The sequence below is a fragment of the Hemiscyllium ocellatum genome, chromosome 15 (genome assembly GCF_020745735.1).
Source record: "Hemiscyllium ocellatum isolate sHemOce1 chromosome 15, sHemOce1.pat.X.cur, whole genome shotgun sequence".
NCBI classification, from domain to species: domain Eukaryota; kingdom Metazoa; phylum Chordata; class Chondrichthyes; order Orectolobiformes; family Hemiscylliidae; genus Hemiscyllium; species Hemiscyllium ocellatum.
Window position 1 is genome coordinate 41,067,564 of NC_083415.1, and position 19,171 is coordinate 41,086,734.

The 19,171-nt window shown below is 37.6% G+C and overlaps 1 protein-coding gene across 3 annotated transcripts in view; it reads right to left on the reverse strand.

The window, feature by feature from the left end:
* Positions 1-19,171, reverse strand: part of plagl2 (pleiomorphic adenoma gene-like 2) — a 133,596-nt gene continuing 114,425 nt past the window's right edge. For all 3 annotated transcript variants that reach the window (XM_060836406.1, XM_060836407.1, XM_060836405.1), the window contains one exon: positions 1-5,389. In XM_060836406.1, the coding sequence (XP_060692389.1) occupies positions 4,144-5,389 (1,246 nt within the window). In that variant the 3' untranslated portion in view covers positions 1-4,143. The remainder of the gene's footprint in view (positions 5,390-19,171) is intronic.

Sequence of the window (19,171 nt, forward strand, 5' to 3'; positions counted from 1 at the left end):
ATTTTAATTGCTCAAAGATAACATGGTAGCAGTCAAAGTATAATGTACAATAAAGTAAATACGTTTGCCGAAATACTTCTTTGGATCTACCAATACAAATGTCCAACAAATTCAACTGCAGCAACAGATTGCAAATGAAACCTGATAAAACACTCGTGTAAAAATATGTGATTATGTTGCTCTTTACCTGAAATACATTTTGTACAAATACCAGTAGTATGTAAATAAAATGCTATATAAAAATAATGATTACCATATGCAATAAGCATCCTGTTGTGGCAGAATGCAGTATTTAAAACAAAATGCAGGAAAAAAAACTATTTACTACACGACGTATAAAGAACAGAAGTTGCCTGCATTTTTTTTTCCAACTGCAATAACTTTTTACTATCTATTACTAATAATCTATTGACACTTTATGTGGACTTTATGCCTTAAGTGTTTTACACATTCAGTTTAGTCCTGGACGAAGCTTGGCACATGGAAGTTTGAGAGGGGAAAACCATCTTAACGGTATTTAGTGATTTGTGAGGAAGCAAAACTGTTTTCAGTCTTCTGTCATCCACTGTGGAACAATCCAGCAAACACACAATGTTGATTATGCCTCCATTCCAAGTCTATGAACTTTGTTTAGGAGTACGCACATATATTTATGAAAAAAATATAACAGGCAAATTACTTTACCTTGAATCTGCTTTCATTCAGTCCTAAAATATCAGTACAAATATAGAACATGACACTTTTAATTGTAAAGAACTTTACAAAATAGAGAAATTGTGCAACTATGGAAGCACACTGACTATGGGCCATCTGATGTATAAATCATTGGTAAACATTGGTTAATATACAGCGAAGAGAGATGCAACATGTACAATGCAAAATACAGTCTGTACATCTTTGAATGCTAACAATTGGAAATCCTGGCACACAGAATTAAACAAGAAAGAAAAAGATTTGAGAGTATTTGTGGTTTTTACATCAAGTTGATTTATACATCAGACATCCTACGTATTAAAGTACAAAACAGAGCAGCTGAATGGTAGTAATACAAAACACTGTAATGCTCTTATCGTAAGTAACACTAAATACACGTAACAAAATTCTAATGGCACTTAAATTTTATAAAAGATTCAATACCAGTTTATGGTGCTGAAGAGATACTCTCCTATATAGATTTATGAAAGTGCTAGAACATAGTGAGTTAACCAGCCATAAGAGGAACTATTAGCCTTACAATGAATACAGGAATTAATGTTCATTAAGAAAAGGTGTACTCGATCACTACACAGTTGTTCACCAATGTGAATAAAGTTGATATTGTCACTTTGGCTGCTCACCAAACATTACTAAGATTAACTCAAAATCTGTCCACAGGTAACAGAGTTGTTGTCACTCATCTGCATCCAAATCATCCATGATATAAACAATTCTTTTTCTGTAGGGTGGAATGGAACATGCAGGTAATTTTCCAATTGGTACCACAACAATCTATATGCTAATCTCCTCCTGAAAAAGTGAACTGAGGAAATCCATTAAGATATTTAAGTTGAGTAAAGCCACACTATACATATTGCTGCAACAGTTTACTAGTTTATAAGATAAACCACTCTAGGCTATGACAGAAATGACACTGGACTTCTGTCATTATAGGAATTTGGCAGTGATATTATTTTCATAAAAATAATAATTTACACATTAAAATACAGATATTGTTGATCTGCAAAAGGAGTTTAATCATTTTTAATCAGCTTATTGCAAATCAACAGCAGGCTTTTGCTGATGTTGATTCAGTAACAGAGGTCCACATTCACTGTAAGGCAAATTTGGTTTTCTCCTAGGCTTATAGCAAGAAGCATGCATGAGGTGATGTGTTGTGTCTTTGTGAGGTCCTGCTCAGAGAACTGTGAAATAAGGATTCAAAATAGCTCAAAGCCTCTGGTGGCCAGAATAAGGCACTGTCAGGAGAGGCAAAACAGTAACAGAATTAAAATCTTTACATTAAACACAAGCATAACATGAAAATCTTTCTTGATGAGACCCTGACATATAATCAGGGTATTCTTAAGCCAAACACCCTGTTCTGTATCCTTTGTAGATCTCACAACTCCTAAATACAAGGAAAGGTACAATATTTTCAAAGTAATTATTCACTACAATAAAAGTCTAGTGATACTTGATGGATTTTAAGATTACTATGCCTACAAGCCAACAATGCACCTCTTGCAGACGATGGTTAAGAATTTAATTAGCTTGATGTGTTTTAACTACTTAATTTGGAACTAAATCTTCTAATATATGCACTTTAGTATTATACACAGATGTATATCATAATGTTTTTCCTTCTCTTGAGGATACGTTTGGGGTTTAAATGAATGCACAAAGCAAAATTTAGGATTATTACTCAAATGTAAAAGGCAGATGATTAAAATATAAGAAGCAACTGCATTATAATTAAGCCACAATATCTCCCCAGTAAGCTGAGAATTGAGTGTGTTCAGTGTTTTGTTTTTAAAGCTTATTTTTTTAAAAAGCAAAATTAGTGTTGGAAGGAAAACTGCATCACACATTTAGATAGTGGCTATTATAATAATTAATTTTATTCAAAATGTTAAGTTTTGAGTGTGCCACAAATCTGGACGCAAAGAATGATTCTTCAATAGTTTAGAAAAATAGAGCCAGACTCCGGTAAAAATGTGCATCAAGCTAACTTTGATCGATTGGCTGTGATTATTTTTTGTGCAATTATGTACCTTTGTTACAAACTAACATTCAAGTCTACCTTGCTTTAGGCTATTCCTTTTTCAGAGATGTTTAACCAATATTTCTTATGGTCTGAAATACTTTTACAGTACTACACAGAACACAATGAGGGTGCTCCTGAGCCTAGTACTGAAAAAAATCACTGAGGTGCTGAATCAGTACCCTAGAAACATCAGCAGCAAAATTTAAACTGCTAATTTTATAACGTAGGATGCAACATATAAACTTTGCTGTAAGTGAGTTAATATTAATGTTCAAAACCTGCATATGCATAAGCTATGTAGGCTCTGCACACCACAGTATAATAGTTTAATGTGAGACAATGGGTTGAAATAATTGAACATAACGAGGTGACATCTATCCTCACGAAAAATATTATTTCCTGAGGAAATTAAGCAGCTGCTTTGCAATCATAGTAGTAAATAGGGACCAATCTGGCAAGATGAAAACTTTCATACACCAGAGTATGACAAATTTAGCTATACAGAAAGAAATGCAAGGTTAGAAACTATTGTTGCCAACGTTCACAACTTGAATTGTCCATTAGATTTGCTTGCTGTTTTAACAGGTATTGACCAGTTTACTTAAAATGGGTTCATACCACCATTAAAACAAAAAAAGGTCATATGAATATGCTAAGCATTTCCCTAGCACCATTATAAACAGTAATTTCTAGGCCCTGCTCTTCGAATAATTAATCATGGTCAACACCTCCTGGTACATATCTACATTTTTAGGAACTGAAAGGTGTTTTAAAGAAGAAATAAACCAATACTATATTTTTTTTAAGAGGACAATTGACTGGGCACAACTCACATGGCGAGCACAATTTAACTATTTCACAGAGCAACTTTTGTTTCATGAGGAGACCTTTGCATGCGACAAAAATTGTTTTAAAAACACAATTTGGACAAAGCAGAGATTAATACATGTTGCACAATGCTATATTAACTATATTATATTCCCATCCTTCACTAATCTTTCCCTGTAATTCTATTTCAGATTTTTAGCTCATGAATTAACTTCTCAGTTGTAACAGGTCTCCGTGTATGTTAAAAACATATGAAATGTTAGCTATCTGGGGAGTAATTTTCACATTAAAACTCATCCACTTCAGAATTCTGATACGATCAGCCCTCCTGTGGATTTCTATCCATAGTAGGGTATAGAAAGCAAAAGGCTCATTGTTTGTATAGGCCTCATCAGTTGCTAATAGATTTTTAAAAAAATAACCCTCCATATTATGGATTAAACTGAATAACGGAAATTGCCTTATAAAAGCTTCTTCAAAGCTTTAGCTTCCTTTGAGTTCTAGAAAGCTTTGTGCGCTTCATTAATTTCCACTCCAAGCACAGATTATTGAATTAAAGATTCAACAGTAGTTCACTGGAAAGCCTGGTGGAATCGTGGCAATGTTGTTGTGCTCAGGCTGGTGGTAAAGACTGGAGACAATGGGTGAAGAGGCCCAAGGTTCAGACCATTTCCAGATCCTTGGGAGTCCTGGAGCTGAGGCTGAAGAGCAGTAAGCAAGGACTGAGGTTCACTTTGAGCATAGCCCATTACCAGCCCCCCTGTTGAAACAGGTGGGTTGTACGTAGGGTGGTTCAGTGGTAAGAAGCTCAGTAAATGTGAGAAGTCCATGTTTGCTGTACAGAGGGATTCCGTAATTATAGCAGGGCTTTTGGAAAGCAAATGTTCACCAGAAACGTCATCCAGAGGCCCAGATTGTGAATCTAAGCCTACTTTAGCTGGTGAAGACGGAGATTCATGGGTTGAAAGTGGCAAACTGCTGTGCAAGTCCATTAAGTAACTTTCTGTTGGCTTCTCAGACAAGCCAGTGGCATATGAGGTAGATCCAAGCTGATATTTAGAAGGGGGTTGAGGGGGCGCTGAATGAATTGACGATGGAGACTCCATTTGGCAACCCATTCCCATGGCAAGAGAACTTGCAACCAGACTGTGTGACGATCCAGAATTTGTCATGGCTTGAATGTGTGGACTGTACATGCTCATTGTTAAACTAGTAAATGGCTTTCCTACTGCCTCCTTCGACGCCATGCACATCATTGGACTAAGTTCTTCCTTTACTGTTATGGGTGGACTGGAGTGAAGCAGACCCATCATTTCAGATGGTTCAGTCTTAATTTTCAATAATTCCTGCGAATGACTCTTCTTCATATGTCTTGTCAAGTGGTCCTTTCTGCCAAATCTCTGAGCACAATACTGACAGAGGAAGTCTTTTCTGCCCGTATGGACTACCATGTGCCTCCGAACATCTTTGCGAGTGTAGAACCGTCGATCACAGTGGTCACACTGGTGCTTCTTCTCCTTAACTCCACTTGATGACTTGCCTGAATGGGTTTTCAGGTGCTCAAGCAGAACCTCTGTACTCTCAAATGTCTGAAGGCATACTTTGCAGGTCAGGTCACCACTAGTGGCAGCATGCAGCGCCAGGTGACGCTTGTAGCCCAACTTGGTATTGTAGTTCTTGCCACATTCTTCACACTTGAATGCCTCTTTATTTGGATCGTGTGTCTGAAGGTGGTTCTTCAGGTGGTCTTTTCGGTGGAACATTTTTTCACAGTAGGTGCACTTATGTGTTTTTTGTGGTGAATGCGTGGCCATGTGCCTAAACAAAATAATAGTGAAAATAATCAGGACGACACACATTTCCCATGCTACTTTAAAATATAGTGGCATCAAATTAAATTAGAAAGATTTAATGCTGATTACAAAAAAATGCAAGCTCCATAATTTTTCCAAGTGGTTTTCTAATACTTATTGAAGATAATCAGTTCAAGCGATGATCATTAATTATATTCTTACTGATCCATTACACAAATGTAAAACACAATTCAGTGCAATTTTGCCAATTGTCCAAAAGTATGAAATAATTTTTGAATTATTACAAGAAAATGCAAAGACTCGACCAAGTGTTCAATATTTTGAAATTAAAACAGAAAGCAGCATTGCATTCTTTCCATCTCTTAAATCAAAGGCTTTTGTTAACTATATTTTGTCCCTGGAGGAAATGGAAATATTATAAACTAAAAAGATCAAAAAGCAAAACAGCTGAATTTTTTTGTCAACTTAATGGCAACTCAACAAAGCAAAATAATTTTATGTTTATTAACAGTTGCATATATCACAAAACTAGAACTTATATGCCTATTTTCAACACAACTGCAATTTAAAAAACACAGGAGAAGGTAGCCATGCAGAGCTAGGCAGAGGGTGCCTGTTATACTGAAGATAGCATAAGAAGTGTAGACAGGGATCATTAGATACAGAGTTAGGACTCTTTGGATGGTTGAATAATTTGCCTATAGATTATGCTTTGTGACATGTCAGGGCTTTTAGGTTGTCAAGCTGGATTTCCAAACTAGCCCCAAATATCAACCAGATTTGTCTGCTGTTGTAGATAACCATTATTTGACATTGCAGGTTTTATTTTGCTGAGGCTGCTTTTTATTGTTTTTTTTAAGTAATACTGCCACCTCATCAGCGTTGACAGCGAGACACTGAAGGTTACTCACACATTGAAACTCCACAATGACCAGTCACTTGCTGCCGAAATCCACACAGGTATCATTAAAAGCTGTATAAGGGAGTGCAGAAGAACAGCAATCTGACTGACAATACCAAACCTTTTGAGCCTACTAAGTCTATGTCCTCAGTGTTCTCTTTCACAGACCTACACAACAAACACAAGGCAGAAGAAAAGACAGAACAGTTTCTACATTCACTGTTTTAGATGCATCTCATAGCAAGACAAAGACACCAACTCAGGTATGGTGATTGGCTCTTTCGACTTACATTGTGAAAAGTGTTTCAATATCACAATTTCATACCATGGATTTTCAGGGTTTCAAATCGTATTCCTATTAACCTGCAGACATGCTAAGATGTTAATACAAACCAGTCTCAATTGGAATTTGTCTTTCCATGAGGCAACACTGTTCAGAACAGCCCTTTCAGTGCCTACTGGATCACAAAATGAAAGCAGGTCAATGAGATATTAAGATACAGGATTTAAAAGATGATGATTTGAGACTGCATTTTTAAGTTTAGAATAAGGGATCATGTGACCTTTTCTGACATTTCCAGACTCTGGACAGAGGGTGAAGCTAGAAATTAAAGAAGTTATTTTAGTTCACGAAGCAGAAATGCAGGCTGGAGCCTACACTCAGATAGAAAAGATCAAATTAGTGGGAAGTTAGAAGTTACCTAGTTTCGGCTAGAGGGAGTGTTTGTGGGAAACAATACCTCATTGTGAAAGACAATTATTAGATTGCGAATTGACAGGCTGAGAAAAGAACAGGAGTAAAGAGTCAGTAACTAAGAAATAAAACCATAAATAGCTGGAAAAACTCAGCAGGTCAGGTAGCATCTGTGGAGAGAATGCATTCCCTCCACAGATGCTATCTGACCTGCTGAGTTTCTCCATTAATTTAGGATTTTGTTTCTGATTTCCAGCATCTGCAGTTCTTTGATTTTTTTTTGTTCAGTGTTTAACTTGGGAACTAAGTATACACATGGAGACTGTTTCATCGACTGTACAAAAATTTTTAAAAAAGCATTCAATTCTGAGTGTTAAACACAAGTCACCACAAAAAGAAAGTAGGAGTTAGTTAAAAGTACTCATTTAAGTTACTTGTTATTGTCAAAGTTCCGAATTGTGAAATCCTGTCATGTCACTCTTAGTTGGAAGTTTGAATCTGTTTTTAAAAAATAGTCAGTCAATCTCTACCAAGATCCTAGCAAGCAACAAAACTGAAATAGATCTGAACAAACCAAGAACCTTGAATTGTGTTCAATCAGAACCAATAAATTGATCTTCTTGTGTCATAGCATTTAACAGGATTTCTCTACTGGGAGTATGGACAGGCTCACATTGAATTGGCATGAGTGATGAAACTGCCCCATCACCGCAAAGTGAATTCACTTTTATAAAGAAAACTTGTTTAAAGGCAGGTAAAGAGGAAACAAATTACTGAAGTTCAGTGCATTGTGCAGCCAACATGATGGAAAGGTTGGAATATTTGAAAACTTGGAAGAAAATTCATGTGAAGTTCAGGTCATTATGTACTTTTTAATCACTGCCTTCTTAATGATAACATTATGTAATTCTGAGATGAGCCATCTGCTTGTCTGACAAACTTGTAAGACTTGCTCATAAAGTATATTTGGAAGCAGCTTAAAGTTTGACTTGCAGATAATTTCTTCAGTTGTAAATGTTAGTGAAACAGACCATGTGATCTTTCTAAAATCTACTCTTACAGAATATCCTAGCTTCAATGTCGCCCTGATGGTTAAATATGCTTATTGTGAAATTGTTCCACTGCCATTTAACATAATTCACATTGGTTTTTAAATGAGGAGAGAAGTCCCAGCAGATGTCTAGTTTGCTGAAGCAGATGTACACTGGGTGAGCATAGGAAGTAGTAGATCAAGACTCAACAAATTTGCGTGTATTTCCTCTGTATGCAACTTTAGCAACACGATTAACCAGGTTTTTTTAACTAGCAGATAGATATTTGTCATGCCACATAATTAAGAACACATGGCTAAAAAAAACCTGCCATTTATAATTTGTGTCAGGTTATCACTAAAAAGACTAATAAATTAAAGAAGACATTATCTTTGCACGCTGAGATACTTTGACACCTCGAAGAGGTCAGTTTTGATTCAGAAGAAGTTACATCGAATAGGTAATCTACAACAATGGAGCCCAAACTCCAACATTAGCAGACAGTTCTGGTCATACCACAGAAGTGCTTTGAATAAGTGCCATAGTTTGGTGAATTATTGTGGCATATTGATTGTTCATCATTATTGCATCATCACAATCCCCAAAGTGAGAAAGGGAGGGCAGCAGAATCAGCTTTTAACATTCATCAGCTTTCTGCAGAACAGAGGATGAGGTTGATATAAAAAGCATTTTAATGTCAGCAAATCATTTATAATGATGTTGCTGATGAAAACAGTAATAGTGTTTCACACAATACATGGAAACAGTGGCACAATTTCCTCTATGTTTTGTATAACAAATTAATAAATCAATTTCTAAAGAATGTGTTTATGTGTTAATGCATTTCTTTAGGTATAAAATAGCCCAATTTGGGCAGGGAGGGGGAGGGGTCTGAAAGATTTTCCTGGACTGTAGTCTAATCAGTCACAATTTTCAAATAATATTCCAAGTGAAAGGCACATTATTGATCAGTGTCCAGGTGATTTTGTTAAGCAAAATTCGCAGTGCTTTCTTAATGCTGAATAGTTTCTTTAAACACACGAATTTCAATAGTTCACGGTTTCCTAACATATTTTCTGATGTTAATACCCCTTATGCAATTACTTCCCAGTCTAATTCTAACATAATAAACGTTCTGATTAGCAGAGTACACTCACAAAAAGCTTAACGTACCACATTACAATCTCGGTATGCACACATGTAACAGGCTTTACACTATTTACCACATATCCTTTTAAATCAATGAACATACTATACCTCCGCAAAAAGAGAGTTAAAATTCACTAATAGTTTGCATAATAACTTTGCTCATCTAAAGTTTTTCTCTTAAATGTCCTAATCTTATAAACTGACCAATTTCAGAACTGCCTTATGATATAGAAAATCGGTTACAAGAAAATAATAAATGAGCAGTATAATACCCAGGATCTGGCCACATGTTTAATGGGCACTTAATCTCAACACTGCTTTTTACATGTATATTTGATGGCTTAATGTCAATTCAGTAACTAGAACATGCACAACCCTCCTATATTGTTTTTTGCACTTTAGAAAATAATAAACATGAAGCAGAAAGATTTTAAAAAAGGCAGACTTCAGCACGTAAGAAACACCAGCAATATTGTTTGAGAACAGGAGATGTCACCATGGTCAGTTCAGCCAAAATGAATAACGCACCTAGTCAGGAGATAAATCCCGGCAAAAACAAGGTGACTCTATACAACACATCATGACAAAGGACATGCAGCTTCAACTAGATTCTGCTATCCAAGTCACTAACTGCTAGTCATAAACTTTGAAGTTACATTCTGTGTTTTGCCTGGTAAATTTAGGCCCAAATTCCAAACTTTGTTGTGGTCTCCCATTCACCATTTGCCACTGCCTATTAGTAAACAGGTGTTAATATACTCTTACCTATTGTGTGTCCCAGGCAGTTTCTATCTAAAATCAATGTATGTAATTAAAATGGTGGCACTGTAACCAGCCTGTGGCTAATTAGAAATTTCCAGTCAACAACACTGTCCAAGGTCTCTCAGAGAAATAGCAGACAAAATCAGTTGCTGAAGCTCAGGACGTGAGGTGATGACCAGGAATTAATTGTCGATTGTAAGAAAAACTTGTTTGGTTCACTAATGTCTTTCAGAGGAAGGAGATCTATCATCTATACCTGGTCTGGCCTATATGTGACTCCAGACCCAGACCAATGTGGTTGACTCCTTGCTGCCCTTTGGGCAATTAGGGATGGGCAATGAATGCTGGTCTTGCCAGCAATGCCCTCATCCAGTCAATGAATAAAAAAAATTCTCAATAGACAATGCCTTTACTGTCCACATGCTAACCAATCAATATTCTCCTCTGATGCAGTATAAATGGCACTTCTCCATTTGAATTAGTATTCATGAGAAATATCCTGATGATTGCAAGATGAGAAGTTTGAGCTGTGTTCTACTTTGTCTTTTGGGTTTAAAAAAGTGTTATGGTGTTCTGCAGCCTGACTATAGTTCAGTGAGTGAGTACCACATTAACTACAATTTCAAAATAAATGATTGACCAGGTCAGACTTCATTGAGATCTGACCTGAGCACTAGTATCATCAACTGAGATCAAAAACAACTGAGGTTTAGTCTAAATGATAATAAGTTGGCTAGGGCAGCATTGAAATGGTTGAGCCTGAAGGTGACACAGGCACGGACAAGTGTCCTGTTCAACCTTAAACTGTAACCAGAATTGACTATACAGGCTTTGGCCCAAAGTATCGATTTTACTGCTCCTCGGATGCTGCCAGACCTGCTGTGCTTTTCCAGCACCACTCTAACCTAGACTCTGATTTGCAGCATGTGCAGTCCTCACTTTTGCCTACACATCTCAACCTTATTTGCCATTAAACTGGATTGGCTCCAAATCTACCTACCTAGTTTGAATCCATATCCCTGCACGCACACAGGAAGTTAGGAAATGAAATCAGAGTACCTGGGACTGGGTCAATATACTGGTATGGATGAAGAATTGTTTAAGAGACAGAAAGCACAGGGTAGGAATAAGCAGATTATTTGAATAATGGCAAGCTGTCATTATGGAGATACCACTGAAAATGTGTTGCTGGAAAAGTGCAGCAGGTAAGGCAGCGTCCAAGGAACAGGAGAATCCACGTTTTGGGCATAAGCCCTTCTTCAGGAATAAGCCCTTCTTTCCTCATTCCTGAAGAAGGGCTTATGCCCGAAATGTCGATTCTCCTGTTCCTTGGATGCTGCCTGACCTGCTGCGCTTTTTCAGCAACACATTTTCAGCTCTGATCTCCAGCATCTGCAGTCCTCACTTTCTCCTCCATTATGGAGATACCACAAGGGTTACTGCTAAGATCACAACTATTCACAATGTTGACGTGGGACCAAGCGTAAAATTTGCAAGTTTGCTGATAACACCAAACTTGATGGAAATGCAAGGCTAGAAGAGGTCAAGTACAATGAGGAAAGATAAAATGAGAATAAAAAGGAAATGGGGAGAGGTGATGTGGTGTTGGCACTGCACTAATAAGAGACCCAGGTAATATCCTAGGAACACGAGTTCAAATCCTGCCATGGCAGATGGCGAAATCTAATCTCACTAAAACTCTGAAATGAAGGGTCTAACTATGACCATGAGCTCACTGTCAATTGTCAGAAAGACCCACCTCATTCATTAAAGTCCCTTAGCTAAGGTAACGTACACCCTTACCTGGTCTGGCCTTATTGTGACTCCAGATCTGCAACAACTTAGTTGACTCTTGACTCTATTACTAGTGTCACTATTAGGGATGAGCAATAAATGCTGACTGAACCAAAGAAATTTCTAGTCGCAGGAGGGTGATGAATATCTGAAAAGCTCTACCTTTGAGTGTCATGGAGGCTAGATCTGTGTAGACAGACTTCTGAATGATCAGGGGATTGAACATTTGACACAAAAGAGGAGTTGAGGCCTGGGCAGATCAACCATGATCTTGTTGAATGGTGGTGTAGGCCTGAGGGGCTGAATAGCTTACTCCTCCTCCTTTTATGTTCATATATTTATCACTATCTGAAAGTATGTGGCAGAGGAGAAAAGTGGCTAAATAAATGCATATGTACTGATGCCTTACTTGAAAGAGGTGAGGATGCCATGATGTACAATTGCAAACTTGGGAAATGTGCTGCAGGTGTCAAATTCTAATTTAGATTAGCACCCCAACTTGGAATTTTAAATTACAGTTAGGGAGCTCAGTTAGTTGAAACTGCTTGACAGTGGCATTTATTTATAAATAAGTGATACATTTGAAAAAGTGTTGAAGGTGTTAAGTGTCAAGAAGTTGTTAAATCACTGCAATAGAGAGATGATTTCACAATTGTGACTGTTGGGTCTGAGCCATCAATTTTGCCTAAATAGATTTTGCTATTTGGAGTGGGTGAAGGCCCAAGTGTAATGAGTTACAACTGTTGGGATGGGCATTCTGGGCACGGAGGGAAGGAGGTGCTGCTTTTTATCATTTTTTTAAAGCCTGTAGAAACTGATGAGCAGTAATGGCTTCAACTAGTTTAATGAGGATGCAATTGTTTGATGAGCTTTTAATATTTTATCCTTCAAATATTGGAATAAGCTTAAATTGGCATGAGCAGATAAAAATTGCATTAATTTATAACTATACGAGTTAAACAAGCAACAGTTCAGAAAAATATTAGAAACCTGTAAAGTATGACAAAGAAACTCAAGTACAAGAGAAAACGAAAAAGAAATATGAAAGAAGATAACAAAATTTTCTGGTGCATTCATAAAAATGAAGACATCAGCTAAGTTAAGCAGTGGTTCCCTAGCGAGAATGACTTCTAGCTGTACAAAAGCACTCCAAAATAGCACAAAGTGATGAGCCAAAAGAATAGAAGAGTTTAAAGCCACCACAATCACTCAAGAAAAAACTCTGAGAAAACTAATGGGACTAATGACTCTCAGGTACCCTAGCCCTACATCCTAAAATCCTGAAAGAAATGGCTACAGAGACAGAGCTTGTGTGAGCTACAATGCTCCAATGTTCCCGAGGTTTTGGAAAGGTCCCAGCAGAATGGTAATCGGCAAATGTAATACAACTATTAGGAAAGAAGTGAGACAAAAGAAAAACAGGAATCTATTGCCCAGAAACTGCTAAAATCTATTACTAAGGTGGTAGAAATACATTTAGAAAATACACTACAATTCAACCAAGACAACATGTATCTGTTAAAAGAGAAATTTTGTTAGCGTGTTGGAATTGTTTAAGGATATATCAGGCAGGATGTGTAAAGGGAAACCAGTTCATGTAGTGCATTTGTATTTCCATAAGGCATTCAATAAAGTGCAACTTAAAAAAAAAAGGTGCCATGGTAACATGGTGATGACAGCCTAGGTGGAGGCTCGGGTTAATTGGAAACAGAGCCAGGAAAAACAAGTCATTGTCCAAATGGGCAAACTATAAATAGTGGAGTATCATTGGATCAGTCCCGAAACATTTTCTCCACATAACGTTATGAAGTCCACCGCAACCGTTCTTTCTAGGATTTCCTGCACTGTGGTCTGCACATCCTGCATGCACACACGTTTCCAGCACTGTTAGAATCAGTGCATCTCTTCCCTTCACTCCAACTCTCAGTCCTAAGAATGGTCCTCCTCCAAATGGAATGTTGGTCTTTATTGCAAGGGAATGGAGGATAAAAGTAGGGAAGTCTCACTCCAACCATGCTGGGAATTGAGAGTCTGTACTTAAGAGTACAGCGCACAGTTTTCATCATCTTACTGAAGGTGAAATATACGTCCATTGGGAACATGTCAAAGAAGGCTCAGGGTATTGGGTTCCAGCGAGAAAGTAAAGTTAAAGCCACAAACTGATCAGTCTTATCAAATGAGAAGCAGTCTCAATGAGTCAACTCCAACTCCTATTTACGGTCTTATTAGGAACGGAGCTGAAAACAATGGGAACAAACCCAAGATAATTAAGATTTGGAGATGCCGGTGTTGGACTAGGGTGTCCAAAGTTAAAAATCACCCAACACCAGGTTATAGTCCAACAGGTTTAATTGGAAGCACACTAGCTCTCGGAGCGATGCTCCTTCATCAGGTGATTGTCAGATAATTAAGTTATCCATGAGACACAATGCTTTCATTCTATTGGGTCAAAAGGAATGCACCATCTCCAATAAAATCAGGTCAGAGTTGAAGGTGAAGATGTGTAGATGGTTTAAAAACAAACACTTTCTGCTTCTCAAATCTTAGTATTTAATTAAAAAAAGATGGAGTTACCTAGGCCGGAGAGAGTCCAGTAAAGGTTAGACTTTTTGTGGCTGGAACAAGGCAGTGGGGGTGATGTGTCAAGTAGGCTTTCCCAATTGCATTTATTTTCATATACCAAATTCCTACATCTATTATTCAAAAAAAATTTAGATTTTAAGGTAGAATTTAAATTTCCAGCTTCCATGCTGGAAGCATGGAGTATTGCGGAATTAAGCAGTAACGTGTTATACCACTAGCACTTTCTGTTCTTACTTCTGATTTCCAACATGTATGTATTTTACTTTTGCGATAATCTGTGTGCATTCAATTCTGATGTTTCCCAACTATAGTTAACTATTTGTGATGAATGCTATGGATTGTGCTGGTCAATGAAGAACAAATCTTTAACATTGTTTCTATTGAACCACACGATTCAAGCAATTAGCAGCAGGTTTGTAGCTTTCTACTAATAAATATTTCCTGATTGGAACTATCGAATATTGTAAACAAGAGATGCTTTTGTTGAGATTTTGCTTGGCTTTTGCAACTACACAGAGCTATGCAGTTGACAGTTCGACCATTCATCAGATTTTGTGGCTTTCTTGAATACTCAGAGCAGATATAGAAAATTGAAATTTATGAATGGGGTTTCAGATCAAAGTGATCCACTTCAGTACTGAGTTAAGCAAATTCTGAATTCCCACTGACTGTGTCAAATTTCTCCTTATTCTGCCATCATTGATAAATGGGTCTGACAGCCTGATATAGAGAAAATCACACTCACCAAATGAAACATGAAAATCTGCACCTCATCAGTCACAGTTGAGGTGGGAGGATTGAACATGAAAGGTGTCAAACAGCTGGCAATGAAATAATGCCATCAGGAAAAAGGAATGTTCTTAGACTAGCACCTTAAATAAATGAAGGAACAATTTTTTCAAAGTAGATGATAGAAACTTATAAATTTTATCTGGCACAAACCTCAGTATGATCTACTTGAAATGCATGGTCTAAAGCAAAAGTTAGTATCCATTCACTCATGCTCAAAAATCCAGTAAAAATTGAGCTTTGATTTGCAATCTTTTAACTCAGTAATTTCTTTTGTGGTTCCCTGTAAACAACCTGCCCAAGGCTGTGCAAATAACCTGTGCAACTTGTCAAAAAGATAAATGTGGTGTTCACCGATTAACTTCCTACCTTTGTCCAGCTAGAGCTGGTTTTCATTCATCTCACTCATAATGCAAGAACAAGTGAGGATGAAAAATGAAGTGACCTTCAGAATGCCATGCAAGTCAACAATTACCAACAAATTCATTAACAAGGGCCACACCCTCCTCCCTCCCCCCCCCCCCCCCCCCCTCCGCAACACCCAGACCTACAGTCTCACTTCCTGGTACACTGACATACAAAGCAGCAAAGGAACTGCAACGCAAACGGAAACACCTATTAGAAGACTCACGCCACTCCACCCATTCCACCCAGGAATTCCTGAACCTTAAAGACATCAAAGTAGAGTACGACGAGGTCATCGTTTCCTTCAAAATGACAGCCCTATTCATATCAATAAACATCACCCTGACCAAGCAAACTCTGGCCTCACTGCTAGACAAACCAAGGACACAAACACCTGACAGCACCAACTCCATTAGTAAGGACAGCATCCTCAAACTAATAGACCTGTGCCTCACAACTGACTTCATCTTCAACAACAAGACCTACAAACATATCAATGGGATGCCTATGGGATCACCAATACCAGGATTCTTAGCAGAAACAGTTGTGCAGAGGTAAGAACAAGCAGCCCTTCCCATGATCCACTCCAAGCTTTGTGTCCGCCATGTGGATGACACCTTTGTCATCACGAAACACAACAAATTAGAAGATACCCACAAATACAAACAACATTTTTACCGAAGAGGAAGAGAATGATGACAGACTCCCCTTTCTGGAATGCACAGTGGAATGCAAAGCCAATGGAGAGCTACAGACCAGCATTTACAGCACAGCCACAGACAATGATCAGATACTCAACCACAGGAGCAATCATCCCAACACCCACAAACAAAGCTGCGTCAGGACATTGTTTAAATGACCCAGAGCACACTGCAACACCCAGGAACTTTGAGAAGCCAAGGAGAAACACAAACAATGTATTTAAGAACAATGGGTACACAATAAGCACAGTCCACCAATAGCCACCCTGCCATCTCTGAGATTACGAACAGACTACTCTGGTCCTAGGCATCTAGGTAGATGAACTGAAAGGACCCCATGCCAACAACCAGCATTACGAATATCATATACAAAATACTCTGCAAGGACTGCAACAAACATTACATTGGACAGACTGGCAGGAAACTAGCCACCAAAAGACATGACCAACTATCACTAGTATCCACACAAACAGATGAAGAGGTACGCCAGTTTGACTGGGACAATACATTCATCCTGAGACAGGCTAAACAAAGACACACACGGGAATTCCTAGAGGTCTTGCTCTCAAACTGGAACTCCATTAACAAACACATCGATTTGGACCCCATTTACCAACCTCTCAGAAAAAGAACCGGAAGTGATATCACCCACCACAACAGACTAAGACAGATAAATAGTAAGCAGGACAGAACACCAGTGCTTTTTCGCAGGCTCACTGATGATGTTACCTAGCATGGTGATGAAACATCTGAGGACAAATCTACCAACTCAGTGTGCAAACTTACAACCTGACTTGTAATTGGCTTAGGTTTGGCTTTTTCACTACTGAACTGCCTACCCCTAGCCTTGTTATACAACACTGAAAACTGGGCTCAATCTCCACCTTTCTACTTCATAAACTAATTGTAAACTCTAGCTTTAGTTTATTCTTCTCAACTGAACACCATTAATTTTGCACAGATTATGGATGAAACCATCTACTACTCAGTTCCAGAATTCCACTTAAGATATTTAATAAATATCCATTGCCACCTGTACCAATGTTTGAACAATCAAGAGTATTTTCAACACACCGTTTTTCCTCAGGGTCTGAAACAGGAAGAGAACATTTTCCATTTTTACCCACCAGAATTATCATGAAATCAACTGCACCATAGTATCTATTAGGATGAGGAGTGTATGAAGCATTGAAAAAGTGACTAGATTAATGTTCTTTGAGTTGAAAGCATACTGAGGATAGTCTATCAGTTAAGTGTTTAATTGTTCCTTGGAAGCTAATGAACACTCTACAAATATATGTAAGTGAGGCAGTGTTACAGAATGACCTTGTCGGGTTTGAAACAACTGCAGGCAAAGAAAGCATCTGAAATTACACAGTTGAATGCAAATCATCTGTTTTTTTTAACGAAAAGGTATGTATGTGAAGAAAGTGTTAGCATTCCTTGGGATAGAGTGTCTTGCAAGATAATGTCTTCTATAAAATATGGAGGCTTTGATGCAATTAATTTCAAAATCTGGATTGAACATATTAGCCAGTTTTTATTTACAAAGAGAATAAGAATCTGGTAATGGTTTTAAATCATATGTTGCTGATCAACATTAGCTGTGCTCCAATAAATATGATAGACTGAAACACTGCCTGTCGGATTACGAAGCACAACTTTGTAATGCATGTCTGTGTAACTAAATTCTTATTCGAGTGTTTAAGACTCCAGTTCTATTCCCCATCATCTGCATTTAAGGAAGATATTTCCTGGCAGAGAATGGAATTGTCTGGCAAATCAGTGATCAGCTACACTCTGTCATAGAAGTAATGTTTTTAAAATTAACACCAGAAGGTTAACACTCCATTTTCAAATGTCAGCAACAGAAGCATTTGCTGTGGGTTTGATAAAACAGGTCCTAACTATAAGCTACCTTCCACAGCTACAACTATTTGATTTGCCAGCGTCGTCAGTGATGGATATTTATATAAACAACAGGATTGTTCTGAAACAGAAGTGTGCATTACTATCTTTTAGCTCTAGACTTTTATTTCTATCTTAAAAAAGATAAAAAGACACTGTGCAGCCTACCATTTCTAGGTTTGACTCCCAATATTATACACTGCCGTATATTGGCTCTCTGTTGTGCAGTTTTTTCCCTCACTGTTATAACATCAGTGTAATGTCCAGTAGTAGCAATGTTATCTTCTTTCAATTATTGCTCACTGATACATTGTCCTCTCCTTCACCTACGCCACTCTTAGAAATAAAACCGCTGTGAATTTTGCATCCCAGTATCACCTGGTATGAAAGCAGAGCAATAAACAAATGGCAGTAAATCGCCATTCTGGTTTGAATATGTTCAGTACATATGCTATGTGGCTAACAGGTACAAGGTAAGAAATGAAAATGCAACATATTCATCTAAATAAAGCCCAATTTTTGTAATATGACAAGCAGCTGATGATTTGCTTTGGCTTCCTTTTGGAATCATTTTAAGGTTCCCAGCCAATGTTGTATGTACAATTTGAGACACATACACACACTTGAAGATTTTCTTTTAATCAATGGATGTCCGGAAACAACTGGACATCTCATTTGTAATGATAGCCAAACAGCATAACCTTAATTTATTGTGTGACATCACTTGATGCAGGAAATTACTGGAGCAGGCAATGGTCAGAAGTGGTCTTTAGCAGATGGCTTGCAAGAATCCTCATTAAGCCTGAAGGAGGTGTAGATACTTAACTTAACCCTTTGAGGACTGCAGTGGCATTACTGCAAAGTTATTAAAAATAGGTTTTAGTTATTTATAAAATATAGTTCACACTGTTTTTAACTTGGTATGATTGCAGTTAATTTTTCTAATTTGTTATAATGTTTGTTCCAAAACCTTTTTAAATGCTCAAGTACGTATACATGTTACAAGTTATTAGAAAGCTGCGTCCTCAAAGGATTAAATACATTTGATAAACAGGTTTTTAGGGCACTA